The following is a 22,284-nucleotide window of genomic DNA, read 5'->3' on the forward strand; positions in this document are numbered from 1 at the left end:
GCATTTTTCTGAAAAGCTGCTTGCTTTGTCTTCAGAATAACGATTGTGTTCGTTAATGGAAATGCATCAGATTGAAGAATGTATGCATCATCTATATAGAACAGTAATTTATACACTTCTTCCCTTTATCCCTGGAAGAGATTTCAACCTCCTTCTTATCATGAAGGAGCCATTTGTACTTTATTGCAGGTATATTTCTACATTAGTTGCAATGCATATTTGTGTTGAGTTAGAGCATCTACTATCAATTCAGCAATTCAGGTTCCCAGCAATTCAGGCAGGATCCAAAGATCTGTCCTTTTGTGACTGATTGATTGGCAGCATGACTGACAAGTGTTTGAAGAAGGAAATAGCAAAAAAATTGATAGAATCAATTATTACCACTTACAAAAACTAGTACAAGTGCTAGAATATAAACTGTAGAATATACACTGCCTTGCACATTAGATGATCTTATTCGGTGTGCTGTTTGACTACTGATTATAGTCAGTTCATGGTATCGTTGGTGATACGAACTTCTCTTCTGATGCATTTCGTAGACAACAGGTTTTCACCAGCACAGTGGCAAAGCAGTACAACAGCAAAGGAACTTCCTTATCATCCTTGATATAGGCCTCAGGGCGATACCAGCTCTTCAGGCTCACATCTGTAAATACCATGTATGTGATGTATGCTGTAAGGGTCAGACATGGGATATGCAAAAATTTCTGCAGTGACACCAGCTGTTTGCATCTTCCTTGTAAAGAGATTGAGCAATGTGTCCATGCATTGCTTTGCCTGCATGTATCTGTCAGTCCCATGAAACAAGCAAGCTCATCCACACGGCCAAAATTGCAGGCATGTTTCCCAATTGGGATCCCGTGACTTGTGTAAGATCATCTAGCTTCACTCCTTTGTTTTAATTTCCTTAATTGATTGGATGATTTTAAGTTTGCTCCCAAAATGGAACTTGGTCGTTGAGGACAATGATGCCATAACTCAGCTACCTTTGAATCTCTGCTAGTTTGCACATGAAGTCTGTTGTTCAGAAGGAAATTGTTTAAGATGGTAAAAATGAAAAGCACTTGTTGTGTATGGCAGTTAGATGCAACATGAGCTTTGATAAGCTTATACAGCAGATATCTGTAGTCGCTTGTGGGGGAAATGATTTTTCAGACTGAGGAGAGATCTCTCCTATTGATGATCTTTTCTTAGAGCCACTAAGAGTAGTTGAACTGGATAAATGTACCAAAAATAACTGTGTAAACTGGGTCATTTCATGAAGAAAATCTTGGTTCTTGTGTTTTAGTTTCCATTAAGTCTACCAGAGATTGTTCCGGTGCAGCCCAGAAGTATGTAGTTTTATGAATAGGCTATTCTAATGTCCTTAATGAACTAAGTAGTAATTGAATTTCTTTTTATTAATGAAGACTGTTGGTGAAGCAGGATCAATATACATATTGAGTCAGTGTCCTAAAAAAGATACTAACAATTTTTAATGTTCTTTCTTTTTCAGTTTTCTCCTTGTGTTTGGTTGCTTGATTTTGTCTGTGTTTTCTACTATTCCTGAACACACAAAACTTGCCTCTGGTTGTCTCTTCATTTTGGTAAGTGAAACTTCTAAAGGCAGTTTTACAGATATGTTAATATACACACAAATTCTCTTCCTCACCATGAAGAGAATAGTGTAATTACTGAATGCTTTAAGAAACCAAACTTTTCATAAGTGTGGTGGAAAGTAGTAAAATAGAGGATTCCACCATATTGTTCTTTAAAAATAAGTCTGAGATGATATGAAAGCATTAATAAAACACTGAATTTCATCTTGTTCTCTGCTTGAGAATTTGCTTGAGAATTGCTGTGTTTTGTTACTAATAGTTTTTCTACTGCATTTTGGCAGTGACTGAGCATGAGAGACCTTTGATACTGCTGCTGCCATTTATAAAGTCAGTATGTAGTAAGAGGCACTTATACTTAAAATAGGAAATAATTTTGGTATCTTAGATACCAATTTGTGCTAGCTATTGGTAGATACTGACTTCTTATTGGCAGTTGCTGCAGTAGGATGTGGTAGTTTCATTATTTCTTCATAATACATGCTTTTGTAATATGTTTATCTCTCCTTTTTTCCCCTCTGAGGTAGTTGTAAATGGCTTTAATCCGTAAAAGTGCTTAACATTTTTCATGCATTGTATAAATGCCACTTTATTCATCTGCTGCTTGATGTGCCATTTAGTTCAGCAAGTGATGGCCTGAGGATAAGCAGTGGTCATTAAAATGTCACTAGATACCCAGAGTTACCATGGTTATTTCAGTTCCAAGTATACAGCAGACTGTGGCTTGTTAGGTAGTGCCTCTGCTGAAGTAACTGTTGACAAATGCCAACATTTTAATTGTCATCACTGTATATATCCAAAAGTCCTACTCATTAGAACAACTCCCTAATTAGTTATGGAGCAAGCAGGCCGACAGGATAATTGCAGTGCATGGTACGTCTCTATGGCACAGTGTGGTACTGCATCGAGGTACCTGAACCAAATGTCCCAAGAGGGTTTGGTGCAGAAGCGTGGTGCTCTGCTCCATCTCATGATCTGTTTCTTAGCAGGGCTCATTAATACAGGGAGAAGCATGCAAAATGTGGTATTCTGTTTCCTGTATCCACATTAGCCCTTCCAGAAAAGATCAAGTGGCGTTAAGCCAGCTAAAAGCAGTCAGATTTAATCCTGTAGTCGTATCTAGTTCTATTATTAATGCATTTGAACAACACTTTGCAAATAGAAGTTTGTCTGAATGTTCCATAACTAATTCTATTATCGTAATTATTATACTAATTGCTAAGATTTTCTGGTATATGAAATATGAAAATTTGATTAGTCCAAAAATACCTTACTTATAACAGAAGGTGCTTTGTGACAAGTAATCTGTTTCCCTGTACACTTATGCAAATTTCTTGAAGATAAGCCATTTGTTCTCACATAAAATCCGAATTTCCCATGAGCCGCATTTTTGTTGACTGTTTGCATGCTTACTGCTGATTTCTCAGATGGCTGATAAGCGCATTCCCCGTGGTTTGCCATGGCTTGCGCAGGAGCCTGGCTGCGGAGGAGCTTTGGGGAGTCCTGGCGTCACTCTGGGCGCCCGGTCCAGGCGCAGCAAGCCCCTTTGGGAGCCCTGAGCTGCTGCGTCAGTCTTTCCACTGGTGCCCCCAGCGGGGCTGCGCCGATGGGGAGAGGGGCTCCGGGAAATGGCGACTCTTCCTACTGCCGGCACTTGAGAAGCTACTCAGTGACTTTGTCCTTCTTAGCAATTCTGCCTGCACGTGCCACCCTTTGAATACGGAAATGACCCTGAGGAGGAAGAAGGTGGATAGTTAATCCTCAAAGCATCAATACCAGTTTTAGTAGCTTGGCCCAACATTTCTATGCTATATCCTAGTGCATTCAACAAGCCTTGGCAGGAATAGATCTGGCAATGACGAATTTTACAGCTCCTGCTGTGGGTCTCTAATGGAGAAAAACATAAACAAAGCAAAGTATGAAGTTCCAGAAGCATGCTAAAACTGACTGGTTTATTCCAGTTTGCCAATGCATGATTTACTCTCTTCTCTGCATACTGAACCCTTAGCTGATATTAGCAATGTTATCAAAACAGGCTTTTGCAAACACATACTAATAAAATACTACAATTTTACATTAACTCAGGAACAGTTGTTTGGCTGTGCCAACACATAATTGCCGTCACTAAAGTTTTCACAACCTTTTACTTGCGGTAATTTGTGCAATTCTTGCAAATGTGTCATTTAGTAGAGACAGTTGTATTAACTATCAGAGATCTATCTTAGCACTGTTTTGCTTYGTGCTTGAGATGGAAGCTATATGTTTATTTTCTAACGAAGTACAGTAGAAATGCAACAATCTCTGGAGCTGCCTGCTGGGTTTCTGTGAACTGTTTGCTTCAGAGATTTATTCCAGATGATGTCCCCTAGAGCCATGCTAATTGACTAAAAAGCTAATGTAATGCCCCTTCAGCTTGCTACCTGAGCTGCTGCCTGCACTGGAACCGGTAGCTTTTGACATATTGCAGCTATTCACAATTACACGGGAAGGTTAAAGAGAAAAGTGTAAATGAGGTAAGTAAACCTTTCCCTCCTTCTCAGAAAGGCCAGAGGAGCTGAGATTATTCTTCTGCAGTCAACCAGTTCCATGAATTTCCCTGAGCCTCACCTTACAAGAGAGCAGGAAAAATATCTCCTAAACACCACATCGTAAATACTCTTTCAGAAAAATACAACTTTGTGCAGTAACTCAATGAAAATAATTGGTTAGGCAAAACAGTATTGGCTGAGGACTTCTGAGTGTCAGCGTAGGTTAATGGACTCCTCTGGACTGCAGAAACTCCTGAGTGCTGCTCCCAGCACCAAGCCAACTCTGCCACACTGCATTTTCCTGTAGGCAGCTAGGGTTTTGGTTTTGTCGTCTGAACAAGTACTACTGTATTCCTAGTCACCTTCTGCTTGTCAGGGGGCCTGTCAAGGGAAATGCATAATATTGGCATTTCACCCTGAAAATGAAAGTTCCACAGATAGATACATTAAATATATGCTAACTATTGTTATATCAGTAATGAACTTTGTTAGATTTGTTCCCAGAAATAATAAGAAGTCTAACCAGAGGGAGAGCATCAGATAACTCCTTATACCTACTAATTACAATTATCCCTTAGCCTCATCTGTGCGCACAACTTCTGGCACTCAAGCTGTAACAGTGATATATCCCAGACAGACAGTAGAATAAAATCTACTACAACATCAAAAAAGCCACAAGCAGCTTAAGAATCCAACTAACACAGCAAGAAAATAATCTTTGGTGTATTGCTGATCTCCTACAAGTTCATTTGCTGGCACTTTATCAAATAATAAACACTAGGGAAGTAAAACTTAGGGTGGGAAGGCAGAAATCAAATCTTTTGGGGAAGATAGCCAAGAAGGAGTATATCTGGAATGGGAGGTCATTCACTCTCATGACCAAACTCTCTATATTTTAAGAACACTTGCAACTAGAGCTGTCTGAATAACTAGTTCACTTCTGTTTGTCTGCTGTCAATTCAAGAAAATAAATAAAATAATGTTGGGTTGACCCACAAAGTTGGCAAACTGAAAAGTCCAAAAAAAATCTTGGATCAGATGAAATATATCATTTGACCTGGTATAAAACATTCTTTGTGTATTTGAACATTTTAGAAGCTTTGGCTTAAAAGTAAAATTGAGACTGTGGAAAAGAAATGTAATTTTTATTTGAAGTGACAGAGCATTTCATTTTTTTTCATAATTTTCATTTTTAATCAAGATGAAGAGTTTGCAAAACTCCTGTGAATTTCTGCAGGACTGATTTTGTCAAATCTGTTTTGTGTTTTTCTCCAAGAAGGCTGGGGTAGAAAACTTTGCCCAGTTCTGTAGGATAAAGGCCTCTGAAAATGTACTCTAGGAACACATTCTTCAGGCAGAAATAGCTCCCAAGCAGATAGTGTACTGTAGGTGAAAGTAGCTTCTACATGTATTGTGGTCACTTACATGATTCCCAAAGGATAGTGTAGTAAGTGCATCTAGTAATTAAGTTCTTCCTAAGTTCATCTTTTCTATTATTATCCTGTAAAAGAAACATAGAAACACCGATTAAAAAAACATAGGGTATAGGTACCCAGTAGCAGGCAAACACATATTCAATTTCTCTGCTCTATGACAGTGAATGTGCAACTGTCTTCATCCATCTGCAGAGATATAATCGTATAAATCCTAGCTACAAAATTTTAAGGCTGGGCAGAGTGGATAAAAAAAGGGAGATGGATAGTGCTCTATTCAAAAAAGTAACATTTTTTGGTTTAAATTTATTGGCCCATAAAAAGCTCTGGAGCTTAAATCATCATACGACACATGGATAAAAGACCACCAGACCTGATCAGAGAAATGGATGACTGGCTCTGTAGGACAAGCTAGCAGTGCATGTAAGGAAAAACAGGATGATCTTGAGAGATTTCAATTATAGATATATTTCTAACAAAGAAAGTACTATATAGACCACATGTTATTGCAGCATCATTGAGTCTTCTCCTGAGAGAAACAGATGAAATGATCCCTGAGCTAAAAATCAGTGATTTTTGAGTTCACTAGAGCTTGTCAAAGCTCAAAATCAGTGTTTCTCAGGAATATATTTTCTTTCATCCCAAATCAAAACAAGGAGTTGAAATTTCAGAATTTCCACATGGAAATCTCTGAAAAATTACATCAGTCAGATATGTGAAACTGATGTTATCAAAGTCAGACTAAGAGAGGGGAATTTAATTTTACTAAGGTCAATGCCTTCATATTTCCAATCTTATTTGGATTCATATACACTAGTAATAATAAGGTGATAACATGAGAATGAAACAATTCAACCATACCATAATAAACTACTTGTTAGCTTTGAAAGAATATATTTTAACCTTATCAAAATAATCGATTTCATGTGTTCACTGATGAAACTGATACCCTCCTATTATGTATTTCGATTTCCTCAAATCAGAGTTGGCCATTGTTATAAAATTTTGGACCAGATCTCATTACAACTACATGAGAATCTTTGTTTGCAAACAGAAGACTTCTCACTTGAAATGTAAGTGCTGGATGCGCTTTCCCAAAACTAAAAATTATTAGGAGGAGCTTGTGTTGGCACTCCAAGCGAACCAACCAACCTCTAAAACAAATAGGCACACACCATAGCTATGGAGAGAGATGGAAGTACCAATGAAAATGTTTTCATAACAAAGGAACATGGCACAGCTTACAAAACTGTAGAGGTAGCTATGAAAAATCTGTTGTCAACAGTGCTGAGAATGATAAAATATACTTAAAACATATCAGAGAACAAAAGAAGTCTCAATACTGGCATAAAACTCTTAGTGATATGGTTCTGGGCTTGATTACATCATCCAAACATTTTGTCCTTTCTTTTCTTCTATTTTTCTGTGTGAAGCACAAACAAGCTTTGTAAAGAGAAGAATGAAAAATCACACATTTGAATGGGATCATTTTTCTCTTATAATTAAAAAAATGCAATCTATTATAGTTCTACTGGGAAAGTTTAAATGTTTGATGGCTGAAGATGACTAAACAGCATTAATATACATGTTCTGCAATCAGTGCAATGAAAAATCTCCTAACTGAATCACTTAAAGAAGGTAGGATAACTGTGAACAGCTACCTCAGGTGCCATAGCCTTCACCAGGAAATGCAGTAGGAGGCAAGATGGAATTTCTGAGTAACTGTCAGAGCATTTTCCAGGCAGACAGAACTACCACCGAGTTATCCTTCAGTAAGAAATCTCCATTTTTTGCATACTGTTAAGATCACTGGAGTTGTCACAATTCATTGACTGTAGGGTGAAATACCGTCCATGAAATTTTTTCTCATTCCCTCTAAATGAACAGAGTATGTGTAGAGAAAAGGGTGATACTGTGCAATGAAAAAAGATGGATGGAAACAAGAAAACCACAAGCAGTGGTGTACATAATAACATAGTACAACTCATGACCTGCTACACTTTTAACATTAAAATGACTAAATTGTAGTAAGAAAGCCAGTGTTGATTTTTTTAAACAGGCACAATATACTTTCCTGTATTTCTGTTATCTCTTTCTATATAAGAGATGTCACTTAGCTTATCTTGTCCATGAAATTTTATGGCTATATGCAGAAAGTCAGGAGAGGGGGTATTAGTTCTGTTAAGGATCACGTTCTGATTCCTTTTTCTCAGCACAGGAAGGAGTAGCATTGCTTCAGAGACAGAGAACACATTCCTAAGAGGGAGAGGAGTCTACCTTATTCAGACAAGAGCCTTCTAGCCATTCAAGAGGCCATTTTGTCTGGGAGAATACTCATGACTTGAGGATTTGGAGATTTAAGAGTGAAAAATGGGGAGGATTTGATGGTAGTGATGGGGTGTCAGGATCCAGATTAGTATGGAAATAATTCTTTGAGGAGGGGAGAGCATGTCTCCTTTTAGACTAATCAACTCATCATGCTAAAGAAGCAAGCCAGCTGTCCTTGACCTCCTTTAAGGACAAATGAGCAACATTCCTCGCACAACTGTTCTTCCATGACATGTCTTCCTTCTTTTTTTGTCAGTTTAAGTGATAACAAGGTAGCATGGGAAACCACTTCCAAGTTGTAAGTGTAATGTTTTCCATCATACTAGATGCTGCTACAATGAATTTTATTGGCTTTATGCCAAAGTTTGATAAGGATCCAAACTTGTAATAGAGATAACAAGAACTACCTTGTTAGAGTGGCCAACAAACAGATAGTTTAGATTGCAACAGTAAAAAAGGATAGATATCAAACTCTATTAGAAATTCAGACCTGACCCTTGTAAAGGCAATATTGATTTGCCAAATGGAAATGCAGCGTATGTCTCTAGAGAGAAGCCAAAGTACATGGTTATAAATAATATGTAAGGGAAAAGTCTACAAAAGATTAAATTACAAAAGGAAAAGAATGCTGAAAAAGGCAGAACATCAGTGATACAAAAGCTGTCTGGAAGTCCAGAAAATGCCCACCATCTAAGTAACTTACAGAAACTATAATCCACTCAGTCACTTTGCAAACACAGATATGACAAGCATGTAAAGACAGAAGTCACTGCAGTCTAAATGTGATGTTTCTTCAAGTGAGAGAAGAAACCTGCTCACAAGACTCAGTTTAAAAGCTGTGAAGTCAAGCAAAGAGGTAACAAAATATAGACAAATATCAAAACTATCTATAAGGATCAAGAACAGAAATACCTATAACAGAAAAATCCAAAGAGCGTTTAAAGTGCAGGTGATGGTAAATACAGAGACACAGGCATGCGCACATGCACACTCTGGAGCTGAGCCCAGTCCTGAGGACTGTGAACCGTGGGTGAGATACAGAGATGGATTAGCAAAACAAGCACTGCTCATTTTAAACTGTTAGGCCTCCATGGAGTGCCTAAGGAAAGGGTGTATGTCATGGGCAGGATAATAACTTGGGTATCAAACCTGAACCAGACAGGAATTGGCTGATTGCACCATATGAAGATATGATCGCAGGAAATGAATGTGTCGTGAAGATATATGTATATGCTTTTGAGAGGATGTGGAGGTGTTGTTGTTTTTTTTCCCCAGGAGGCCAAAATTCCATAAGCCTTGAAAAAAGGTGATAGGAAAAGCTGCAAAACTCAGCAAATGGCATCATTTGTAAAACATAAGACTTGGTAGACTGGATTTCACAGTTTAGTTACTGGAGTGAAAAGAGGAGACCATGTCAAGTTTTTCACTAAACCCAAGAAATTGAATAAAAATATCATAAGTGAACACTTGTACAAGTAACAGAAATGTTTGCTGAGATGACAGGAGTGAATTTCTTCAAGAAACTAGATGCCCAAGCAGGATTTTGACAGACTGGATAAAGTGCACTCTAAGTCCAGTTTGTCAAAATTTACCAATTGGCAGATAGTGCTTTCTTGAAATTACTTTCTGAATGTGTTTGGTGCTGGAAACATTTCAGTGTATCTCATCCCAGATGCCAGTAGGTCTCCCAGTAGTCGCAGCGCACACTGGTATACTCCTAGGGAAACCTTGTTAATGGGCTTTCTGAACTAGGAAATTGCAGCTTGAAATAACTTAAAAATAAAGAAAGCAAATAACATTTTCAAAACACATGAAAATAACTAGTGATGGCAGAARCAGACCTGGAAGAAAATAGGTTTGAAATCTCTCAGATTAAACAACTCTAAAATGCTAAGAACAAAGACTTAAAAAATATATATATATCTTATCCCCCTCCACTTTCTAGGATGTTGAATGTTACCAGTTAATTCACCTACATGTGTTCAGCAATAACAATTTGCCTAAACTCCTTGCATAGATACAAAATTAGTACCATTGCCAGAGCATAAAAGGATTCAAAGCCTGTACTGGTTCTGGCACCCATTCTGCATTTCTTTTAGACACAGCAAAAGATACCAAATTTTTCGCAAACATTTCAGGAGGAAGATTTGGGAATTGTGTTGCTACAGAGACATGTGCTTGATCATCTGCCYGTAACATGTGACATCAGAAATTTGACTACAGCAGAAAAAAATGCGTGAACAAATCACAAAGGAAATGCAAGGCTTGAATATAGCTGTGCAGAGTTTCATTGTTTTCAATACGCATAATATTTTAAAACCAAAATGAGACCATTCACAGCTGATCTCATTACAGAAAAAATGTGAAAAAGCACAAACCAGAATACAAAGATGTGTTTGGAAAGTAGAAAATTATTCTATAGTGTGTGTTTTAGTGATGTCATCTCCTTTCAGGAATTCTCTCAAAAGAATAGTTGTCCTTGACACATAAACAAATGATCTGGAGCAGAGCAGTGAATGTAAATGAGATGAGCTGGAAAGCACCATATTTAAGGATGATGCTGTAGCTGGAGAAGAGCAGGACAGAAGGAATGGGTGGAGAAATCAACACTTCCCATTGCCATTTTCGCAGTCTGAAAGAGTGTCCAGTGATCACCAGGGTGTTCCTACAAGATTCATGTCTGCCAAAATTCAAAAGCCAAAAGGAGTTTTTGGATATATTTGCCTATGTGTACATTCACATGGTAAACTGGTAACCTCCTGGTTACCTGGTAAACTGGCTCCATTTTTGTAACCTTTGTGCTTTTGAAGCTTTTTGCGTAGAACTACATGAGCTGTGCAGAAATGATTCAGATGATGATCCAGTTCCTTTGGAAAACCACAAATTCTCGATAGTATTTCTGCAGCTCGCCAAGCCAGGGATCCCCTTCATGATGCAGTACTAATTCAGTGGCTGTGCCCACCGGCACGGCTCTGCACTGGCAGGTGTCCTCGCCGACCCGGGGAACCAAGCAGCGCCAGCACTCGCCGACGAATCCCAGCCCCTTTCCAAAGCGCTGGGAGCATTTGGCATTGGAGCCATTTGCCAAACGGGCCCTTGGCAGCATGGCTGCTGGGAAAGAGGACAGGTAGGACGCAAAATCCCACCGGCGCACGGCCCCCACAACCCAGAAAGGGCTGGTGGCAGCTTGCGGGTGTCAGTCCCAGACTGAGCCAAACCTTGCACCTTCCTTCCTTAAGATACCTCCTCCTGTTGGCAAGCACCATGGTTAGCCTACGGGGCACACGCGCAGGAAGGGATGAGCTTTCGACGACTGACCCAGGAGGTTACGTGGCCGTCAGCATCACAGGTCCCCAGCTGCTGGGCCACAGTAGCTATGTGAGGAAGTGCTGCCCATGTGCTGTGGCCTGATCTGGGGAGGCAGGAGGATTTCTGTCCTCCTTCATGACCGCTGAGGAAGGCTAGCTCAGTCCCAATGCTAGGAATCAGATACTTGTTCTAATATGGTAAATACTTGTGTTTATAAGAGACGTTGAAATACATAATTAAATAGCAGCTACCTAACTCTGGTGCATCTTCTTACTGTCTGATTCAAAACTGCTGTTACTTGTTAAAAAAAATTCTGGGTTTTTTTTTCAGTAAGTGAATGAAAAAACATGACTGATATGTGCCATTTCAGGTAATAAAAACAAAAAGCTAAGGGAGAATTGGATAGCAAAAGTCCTATATAACATGTGTGGCTAATTCAAACTAAGCATGTCATTGGGATTTTTAATATTATATGAATACACTTGTACCTGTGTATTAGATTAAAAGGCACAAAATTGATCTCTCAACAATCCTCTATTAACGTAGAATCAACATGGGAAACCTTAATCATAATTTTAAAAAGCAAGTGTTGTAAAACTATCACATTCATCATAAAACTGATAAATGACAAAAATGTGCATAAGTTTCATTTCATGCTTATTGGATATTGCACTGGGAGCTGAACTGAAATCTCTGGTTGTGATTTATAGACCACTAATAGGATCTGTTCTAGGTTATGTTTTCAGATTTATGGCTGCCTCTCCCACTGTTAAACTGTAATTGGAAAGAATTAAAACATTATGTAGTTCTTAAAGTGTACATATACATGCGTAGGTATACTTGTTAGCTGCTTTCTTCAAAAATCTTAGCTTCTAATGTTAGAGCAAGGATAATGCAAATATGTCCGAATTATACTGTTATTTTGAGCAGCAAAGTATGCCCATATTACTGTCTGCTGATTTTAATCGGGAACCTGGCCAGTGTAACAGAAGTGTCCCTAGTCCTTCACCAACTTCTGCCCCACAACTATTTAAAGCTCAAACCTTCCTCAGGTTTCTCTGAGACGGAGTAGTGTTACACTTCCCCTTAGTTAATGGGCATCCTGATGATATCTGTTCAGAATAGTATCAACTATTAATCATGTTAACACGGTGACATTGTTAAATGAGTCATCCATAAATTAAAAGATGAAAAAATGTTTATTCTCCCTTTTTTCCAACTGATGTGGAAGCAATAGACACTCCTGTTTATGAGTTTTTAGGGAGAGGTGACAGTTCCTGAGCTGATATCAAATGACATTGTTCCTTCTATTCCTCCTATTGTTCTATTCCTCCTATTGTTCTCTTGTAGTGAATCTATGCTAATTTACACTAGATGAGTGTCTGCAGTGCAGCTACACTACACAGGTGCTGACTTCAGTATGGAAGCATTTGTGGGTTTATTAAAGCTTATTTCAGAGGACTCATTTGATATGTTCTAGGCCATTTACTGGGCTCCTGAAAATGTCATGTATAGACCCAGTTCTGCTGTGAGCTCAAGGCAGCAGCTCTTTACATCAGTGTGAAGCTTGTCCTGCTTTACTAGCCTTCAGAGTACATAACAATATAACTTCCATACAAGATGTACAAATAAAATAACAGCAGAGCTATTTTCTTGCGGGCAAGTTTCTAATATACAACCCTAGGCTCATATATGCATTGCATATTAACCAGGAGCCTTCTATCTCTAAGCAGAACAGTACAGAGTGCTCAGTTTTAGTCTTTTTCTCGTCACTAAAATAGAACTAATTCCGTGAAGTGATGGCCTAGAACCAGAGAAACTGATTTTAGCAGTAGAAGTGCAGCAAATTATCCATGGATTATTTTATGTTTTAATAAGCAATTATATTAATTAATGAGGAAGCTATGATAAAAAGTTTTTAGCTGTTTTAGTGTTATGCCTGAGGAAATCCTTATCATTGAAAACTACCTGAGAAGCATACTAATATAGACAATTTCAACAACTCGTGATTTTTATCCTAATTAGATAGGCAAGAAATAAAAAGTACTCACAGCAACTGGATTGTAGAAAGTATGCTTTATTTAATTAACTATCAACCCTGTACATTAGAGTCCTCCAGGACCTTTTGTTAATACAAACCTTGATCTGGATGACCTCTCATTTTCCTTTCCTGCCATGTATATAACCCTAGATTGCTCCAGTGGCAGAGCAACTAAGGCACTTGCCAATGTAAAAAGAGCTGAGGAACACACTGGCATCTGTGTTCCTTATGTCAAAAGCAACTGAATCTTTGAACGCGTGTGTTTCAGCCTTGCTTCTCCTGCGTATGCATAGCTCCCAGTGCTAACAGGAGCTGTGTGTGCAGAAATGTTTCAGAGTGAGATCAGGCTGGATGGACAGTGCTTCAGGAAGGAGGAAAGACTTTCCCTTTCTGAACCGACAACAGATGCGCCATATCAGTTATTGAGGGGAGCTACCTGTGAGCTTAAATCCCCCAAAAAGTTACAGATTGTGGTGACTGTACAAATCAGGGTGCAGGGCCAGATGCAGCTCTGACTGGAAAGGGCTGACAGTAGAGGGGAAGAAGGAAGAACTGGCAAAGGCCAGGGCATCCCTACAGTGCCTGGTGATGTTCATAGGAAGGGAAGGGTTAGGCTTTCAGTAAATCTAAATTCACTTATTAGCTCAACATGCCTTGCTGAATTTTTAAAGGAAGGTGTATTTATCAACCGTGGAGGATTTCCCCATTCTGAAGTAAATGTTGTTATTCTATATCTCATGAATAATCAAAGATTAATGTGGTTCCGTCTCATTAAACATAGGACAAAGATACTTGGAATGTATCACTTCTACAGCAAGCCTAAAAATCATATGAAGTCTAATAATTTATTCTGTTGCATATATTTTCAGTTGTGTGCCTTTTCTGTTTCAATTTCTAAGGATCTAAAAACAAGGTATTTAAAGGCCTAGATTTATGTTTACTTTTGTAATAAGCCATTCCAAATTTTTTTTTTTTTTTTAATCCTGATGTTTGGGATGAACCCTTTCAATTTTTCTCCATGGAAAACCAAGAAAATGTGGCTAGGAACTTGTGATTGTGCAGCTGCCATAGGAAAAAATAATGTCATTCTCTGGCCTGAACTAACCTTGACAGAGATTTGATGTTACATCGTGACTGAGTGCACTGATTACCAACACATTACTTATTTCACAGTGGTGGAGAATTCTATGTGTCTCTCTGGCTTCAACCTGAACCAGCCCAAAATACCAGAACAAAACTGGCACATATACATCTACAAAGAGTTTCTGTTTCAATGCATTCACATTTTCTGGGAAGAATATATTTCAAGAAAGCATTTGACCAGCTCAGACGATGAGAAGTCAGAATTTATTTCAGAATCATAATTCTATCATTTTAACAATAACCTGAAAGTCCAGATCTTACATGTTTTACATGTTTTACACAGACAAAACACCTTTGACATCAGGAAAGTTGAGTTCAAATTGATAGTGCTATCAGCGGAGTCAGAATCAGGTGAATTATCAGTGAATTGAATCCTTACCAATAATTCACAGAAATCCTACAGTGAAGCATCAAAACCAGCCTAATCCTGTGGACTTTATTCATGGTGACATTCCCTTTAAAATCAGTTGTTCTTTGTGGAAGTAAGGATGGCCAGGATATAAAAGATCATCTTGAAACATCACTATTTCAGAAAATGCAAAAATAAGTGTGAAATCCCATCTCCATTTTATTCAGTGGCTTTCCTGTTATTATACCTTATACCGTATTTTAAAGCCTTCGAGAAATTTGATATATGTAGAAAAAAATCCTGTGTAGAAAAATAAGGGTTTTTTTAAATCAGGGTAGAGAGACCATGCAATTTTTTGTAGCATTTCAGTGCACAGAGCCATATTTAATGTATCTGAGCTCACCTGCTATAGTAAGTGCCTAGTATAACTGTAGTAAACCTACAATGGTTATTTTTAAATTTTACTTAATTAGTAGAAACTTCAGTTAGTTTTGAGAGACTATCACTATGCATAAATTGTTTTAAAAAAAAAAAGTTGCTAGGAATGGTAACTGTTTTTCTCAAGGAATGAGCAAAGACATTTCACATTGTTTCTCCCAGAAAAATCTTATATTCTTCCCTCCACCCCTCGAAAAAGGATAAAATATCCTTTTGCTCTTTTTCTTCCTCTGAATATGTATCTCCATGAATTTTCCTTGGAGTACATGTATATGCTTGGGGGCGGGGGAGAGAAATAGAATTTCTGCCTGACCATATACTACAAGAGATTTTCAAATACAAGCTTCGAGCATACAGTGACTTTTTCATCTTTGTATAACTGAGCAAGCATAGAAAATAGCACTGGCTAATGGTAGTGCAGATAATGAATATCAAACTGAGTAGCGCTAATAGGAACCAGAACATTAAACTACCAAAAAATTAACACTTTTCAACTTCTATCAGCAATTTTGTGGTATTAATTTAACTCAAGTGAGGCTGTAAAATAGCCCTTCCATAATCATTAAATACTTTACGGTCTTGCCCGTTCTCCATCAGAGGCGGTCCAGCGGGCCCGCAATATAGCGGAGGATGTGCTCTTGCTGGGGTGAGTCGGCTCCAGCGCAGAGCACTTCCCAGGGTGGATGAAAGGCGCCTGTGACAATTTCAGGGCACTTGCTATGCAGGAGGTGTCCCTTAGGCACCTGTACATGCAGCATGTTTTCAGGGAAACTAGAAACTTGTAGCCAAATGAAACGTGAAGAGGTTTTAACAAGGAAAAGGTTCTATTGGCAGCAAGAAAATGTTTTGTGCTTCACCGTCTTCCCATTCTGTCTCTCTTAACCCCTGCCCCAAAGAAGTAATTTCTTTAAGAGAATCAGATGTCAAAAGGCCTGGATGCCTGCCATGAACCCCTGTAAATTCAGAGACATCATCTAATRATGTGTAATCCAGATTTAACAATTCACGCTGTGAAAGTGGTAGGTAAATGACTGAAATGCACGTTCTTTCTTTTTTTCCAGTTGGCTTCTTCTCCATTTTATTCTTGGCCTACAGAGAATTTCCTACAAGGAAATGTACCACATGGTAACCTACTAGTAAGAATTATTGGTGCTATATGCAGAACTTTTTCAATTTTACGCATAATCCTTTCTAAAATTGTGCAATAACTCTGTCCATGGAATTAAGTTGAAGTTTGCTGAAGTAGAATGAATAAAAAACCTCTAAACAATCACAGTCATTTTTCCATGTGTTCTTTTTCCAACAAAAAATACAACCAACCTTTTATTTAGGTGCATTTTAGCAAAGCGATCTCATTTTGCTTTTGTGATTTATGAATTCAATATAGGATTTACAAAATTGGAAATGAATATACTGAAGAAGATTCTAAAAACACTATCAGTGTGATGTAGTTATAACAAGCTGACATGTTTTAGGACAGAATACTATGTTTTCAAATTGTTCTGTGAAAGGAAAAGCAAATTAAGTTCTCAATGTTTCAGTGTACAGCCATTAATCATAAGCTAGTAAGGCGTCATTACATGACACAATATTAATAATACCCTTAGTCCAGGTAAATTAATGCCTGAATTGACATATGTCATATTTACAGGTTTATTGGCTTCCAGAGTTTTAGTCTCATACAGGCTAAAAACATGCAAATTATTTATTGGGAACAAATTGCAAATATTTCTCAATTTATTTGCAATGCTTTCTTACCAGCACCGCACTAGTCCTCATCCTGTAGGAATAACAAATTAATTGGCTGACAAGGAACAGCTTTCTCCTAGACATGGAAATGCATTCAGCTGCCAGATAAAACACAACTTTCATCCTCTTCTTTTTGATGAGCTGCTTAATAAGCTCCTTCAAGTACTTTTCTACTTCTTTTAGTTAACACACAAATTTTTGTTTCAGCATTCCAAAATCTGTAACGTTATGATGGCATTCCAGAATCTCTGAATTAAGTTTATAGCTCCATACCAGTATGTATGTACTATTTCACAGCATATTATAGAGATTCAGATTTCCTTAAGATGTGGAGAAGCTGAATTCTGCTCCAAACTCTATTGCTGCAACTCACTGACCTCACTGTTGTACTGAAAACAGAATTTATTCCAATAAAAATGGCATAAATACAAATAGACATTTTTGAAATGAACAGTCTTTAAAAAGTTTCCGATGTGAAAGAAAGGAAAGTCGGACAAACAAGACGAGATTTTTAGATGTTTTCATTTGCACAGGTGTCCAGGGAAAGTCGCACCTAGTTTGGACRTTCACTTGTCTTAGAAGCAATTACATACAATTGAATATAACAACAAGAGCATRCACCTTAACCTACTTTGGGAAATAAATTATTTCCTAACTGCTGCTTCTGCATTGTCACAATCTCTTTAGCTATGTATTGTTACCGGGGAGTACAATGCGGATAAATCTATAAAAACACTCAGCCTTTGGAGTAAGAACTAATTTTACAGCTGTAGATACATAACACCTTTGGTAATTCTCTAAATCACCTGTGGTCTGATCCTCAGTATCCGAAGTCACTGAGTATTTTGCTTTGATATTGGTTGTGTAGGAATCAGCCCTCTGGTCTTTCACATTAAGTAGCTGATTTTAGCAAATATTTAGTGTTGTTGACTTGGGCCCTTCACCAGGAAGCTCTGGGACCTGTTTTTACCAGGTGGACACGCAACCATTCTAGAGAACGGCAGCTCAGCACAGGCTGCTAGACACACACAGTTGTCAAATGTTTCTTGGTGCTTGAATGTTGGCTATCTGTAACAGATATTTTTCTTTTTTGCCTTTCTAGGAGTTTGTCATGATTGTTGTCTTTGGTTTGGAATTTATTATTCGTATTTGGTCTGCTGGATGCTGTTGTCGATACCGAGGATGGCAAGGAAGACTGCGCTTTGCAAGGAAACCATTCTGTGTGATAGGTGAGTGTCCCAGCTCTAGTTTATTTTAAGGTAAAAAGGTAAAAAAGGTAAAAGGTAAAAAAAGATTTAAGGTTAAAAAAAAAAAAGAAGTTCACATCCCACTGTCCATTTTGCTTCTAAATGGAAAAAAAAAAGGGAGCAGATTCTGTTCACAGTTACCCTGGTATAAATCCAGAATAGTTGTGTGACAGTGTCAACTGTCATCTGCCCAAGGCTTCTCTAGATACAAAAACAGACCCTTAATACTGGTCAGTTCATTATTCTCATATTCTCCAAAGGACATTTTTCTAAGCAGGTCATACAGCTGACATGTATATTGGAAAAATGAGAGGTTGAGAGCTGATGTCCTTGAAAATCACAGCCTCCTTGAGAATCACAGGAGCTGTATGCATTTAATGGCCATGAGTATTAGACAACTTGTATATACCTATGTAAATACCACATATATATGTGCATATATTACATGTTCTCCTTATTTAACCTTCTGTGGTCACAGATAAGATGTATGTACACTTCATTACATTTGAAAACCTACCTCGGAGCATGTATCATGCTGTCATCTGACAACTTTACTTCTTCCTCTTATCTCTGCATGAGAGTCCGGGTAGCAGCTCTGCCAGTGAGTCCGGCATAGGAGATAACAAATTGCTTCTAGAACTGTTTCAAGAGTCTCTTCCTCCTTTTCCTTGCTCTAGACATTCTCTCTGTGAATGGATAAATAAGCCCACAACCACTCAAATCCCTATTTTTAAAAAGAATCTGTAAGAAATCAGTTTCCCAGTAACAGCAGAAATCAAGGATGGCTAACCAAATTCATCTGATAATTTATTATTTTTCTAATGATTTGGGGCAAATGCTTTGTAGAGGACATCTGTGGAACTTCAGGATCTCAACTTTCCACCTTCTGTCTCAACCTCCTTCCTCTCTCCAGCCTTTAATTTCATCTGCTTGTATCTTAAATTAAATTATGAAATGGTTGGGGCAGGAGACTCATTTCCCCATGCATCTATACAGCAGGTAGMACAACGGAGTCTCACGCTCATAGCAGTAATACCCAAAGGTCTCCATGTAAACAAGGAATAACAATAACCTCGTCAAGATGAATGCAGCCCTGATCTGAAAAGAGTTGTGCAGTGCCTGGTGACGTAGCAGGCTGGCATGATGGGTAGTGCTAATATCTGAAGCACACTTTATGCCTTCTGTCTCATTCCCCAGTAAGTCCACACCTTGTCTCATGGAGGAATTCCTGTTTTGGAGAAAGGGTCTTTAGCAAGAGGTGCATGGGTAGGTGGAAAGGAGGCGCAGACTGTCTCCCCCACAGAAAGAATCATCCCACCAAAGCTATTTTGTGGCACTTCAGAAGAGTAGCATGTATCAGGGTTGGCACATGTTTTTTTCAGGAATAATGGGATATCTGTAAGTATCTTACCCAGACCCAGCCAGGCCTACGGTCGCATACTTGCCCCAACGTTCCCACACCTGGCTGAAAAGAAAGCAGAAAGGAGAGTCAAAAATCTTCCCAGCCTTTACCCGGCAACATGTCAAGGGAAAGCTAGAAATTCAGACATTCACTTTTCCTGGCATCAACAAACATGGCTACCCTTCTTAACTAAACTTGCAATTACTTCAAGATTTTTGTGGTGCACGTGAAGCTTTCCAGTAATCAGTTTTTTTTCAGCACATAATCATAAGAAAGGACCAGACTGTTAATTTAATAAAATTAACCTACATTGAACATTTAGAACTTACTGGAAGCATATGAAACATTTAAGCATTTGAACTTATTAGAAACATTGGAAACACCAGACTGTTTTGCTGCTCTCCTGAAATGCTTTTGTGTGGAAACACTAACAGTTCGTTCAGTTCAGCTTTCATTTCTCCTCCATTTCCTGTCTCTGTTCAACTGGCAAGTTTTCTGACAGTGATTTACTTCAGTCTTAGGTGTTAATTCCCAGCAAAAATGAATGAAGGTTCTTTCTTGTTCAAAACTCTGTATGTTATCACAGGGCGACTGACGTAGATTTTTCCCCTTTCCTTTAAACAGCTCATAGCTACCCTCCTACTATTTGTGTAAGAGTTCAGGCAGATTTCCTGGCACAGGCCTCAGTGAGCATTGGGGTTTACTTGACTCAATTATAGTTTTTCCTCCTTGCTCTGGAGTCCGTCTACTCTCCTGGTTGCTCCTGTGTTTATGTAGGCCATCTCTAGCCTTAAAAGCGTCTTCTCTCCACTGCCCCCCTTGAGACTCTGGTATTTGCTCGCAGAACGAACTAGCAGCCAACAGGCCTTTGCTCATGGACATCTTCCTGGGGAACTTTGTTCTGCAATACGCTATAAAGCCCCTAGTGCAACTTCTGGAAACAAACCCACTAGCTTGAATTTCTCGCCCTTAATGGCATTTCTTGCCATTACTCTGTGTCTCTCTTCTTTTACTGGTTGTTTTTTGTCCATTTCTGGACTGTAGCATCTCTGAAGGGAGTTTCAGATGTTCAGTGTCTCTCCAGATTTGATCTTTTAAGGAAGAGCCTTTAGCAAGTTATCTTGCAACTCTTGCTGCATAGGCTAAATATTTGCCTGACACCCAGACTTTCCGGTTGTTGTAGAGTGTGCCCTAGCAGCAAAGCAGGCCAGCAGCATCCTGGGCTGCATTAACCAGCCAGTTGGTTGAGGGAAATCATTATTCCCTTCCACCCAGCAATCACTGAACCATGCCTGGGATACTGCAGCCTGTTTTAGGCCCCACAGTATAGAAAGGACATCAATAAACTGGCGTGATTTCAGGGGATAGCCACCAAGATGGTCAGGGCTGGAGCACTTGCCTGGTGAAGAGAGACTGAGGGAGACTCTGGGCTTGTCCAGCCTGGCGAAAAGGCAGCTTTGAGGGGACGCAGTGAGCTCAGTGGTGAGGTCTCCTTAAAAGCATATGGCCAGTTTCAGCCTTTTTTTKTGTGTATTTGTTGAATTGTTTATTTATTCATCCATTTACTTATTCATTCTGCTTATTTTTACAGTGAAACAATAATATTTTAAAAGACTTAGTCGTTTACTATTAATTAAATTTGCCTATATATCCACAGCAGATCTGTTCACTGATTATTTTTGTGGTCAAACACAAGTCACACAGGGGAATGGCCTAAGAGCTAGAAATAATAAATTTGAGGATTACCTCAAGGGTCACATTCAGAGAGCCTTTATTTTTTTCCATTAATAACCTACCAGAAAAGCATTATTCAGGGCCAAAGCTCTGTGCTTAGGTTAGTGTGCCTGCAGTGTCACTACCCTGACAAATTAGTTCATCAAGCAACTCTGTGTGCTACTAGGTAAGGAAAGATATCTATCAAGACTATTTGTCAGTTTTGTATCCTTGTTTACCTCTGTGAAAATGGGAATAATACTGCAGTATTAAACCTTGATTGGTATTTTGTTTTAGTTCAGGATCAAGGGTTGCCTGCCTTCCCTCATTTTCTCTGTTTCTGTATGAGCCTGTGTATATAAGGCATAGAGCATACCAACATACTCTCCCACGGATACTGATGTACTTAAAGATGTATTTATTTCTGTAAGATTCTAATTTTCCATAAATCCCAGGCATATCAGTCTGAAGCTTGGATGTTAGCACTAGAGAGCAATGTTGCTGTGTTATAATGCAGACATCAGGGCTCCCTCTGGGGTCTCAGTAACTCAGATGCTGGTGGAGGAGCCCTATCCCTCAGGAGGAGCCATGCTTGCTGAAGATCCCTGGGACAAAAGGGGACATGTCTGCTGATCAGGAAGAAAGCATGGCACCCCCTTACTGCAAAGCCAGCCAGGGACACAGAAATCAATGATGAGTCCTTTATCCTTTCTCTATTGGCAATGGTTCTCCTACCATTACATGTGACCTGAAAAAATTAAACTTCTGGCCACTGTCATGTGCATTCAGTTTGGGAGGCTTCACCATCACAAAACTGAGCCATGAAAGGTCCTGCAGCTTTAAAAGCCACAAGAACATGTCTGGTTTTGTACAGCACCTAGCATCAATGAAATACTAGTATGTGACATGGGCTCCCATGCAGTGGCATGATATAAAAATAATTAGGAGTAATAAATAACAAACTGTGGGTCAGAAGTGTAAGATCCTCACTTGCATGTCTGACCTCTGC

General features: G+C 38.8%; 1 protein-coding gene across 1 annotated transcript in view; it reads left to right on the forward strand.

Annotated features, from left to right (window-relative positions):
• The first annotated feature begins 1,501 nt into the window (after nt 1–1,501).
• The window catches only part of KCNQ5 (potassium voltage-gated channel subfamily Q member 5), a 90,665-nt gene continuing 69,882 nt past the window's right edge, over nt 1,502–22,284 (forward strand). The window contains exons 1-2 of the mRNA XM_026090009.1: nt 1,502–1,586; nt 18,016–18,142. Coding sequence (XP_025945794.1) covers nt 18,025–18,142 — 118 coding nt within the window. The 5' untranslated portion in view covers nt 1,502–1,586; nt 18,016–18,024. The remainder of the gene's footprint in view (nt 1,587–18,015; nt 18,143–22,284) is intronic.

The sequence above is a fragment of the Apteryx rowi genome, unplaced genomic scaffold (genome assembly GCF_003343035.1).
Source record: "Apteryx rowi isolate R43461 unplaced genomic scaffold, aptRow1 scaffold_84, whole genome shotgun sequence".
NCBI lineage: Eukaryota > Metazoa > Chordata > Aves > Apterygiformes > Apterygidae > Apteryx > Apteryx rowi.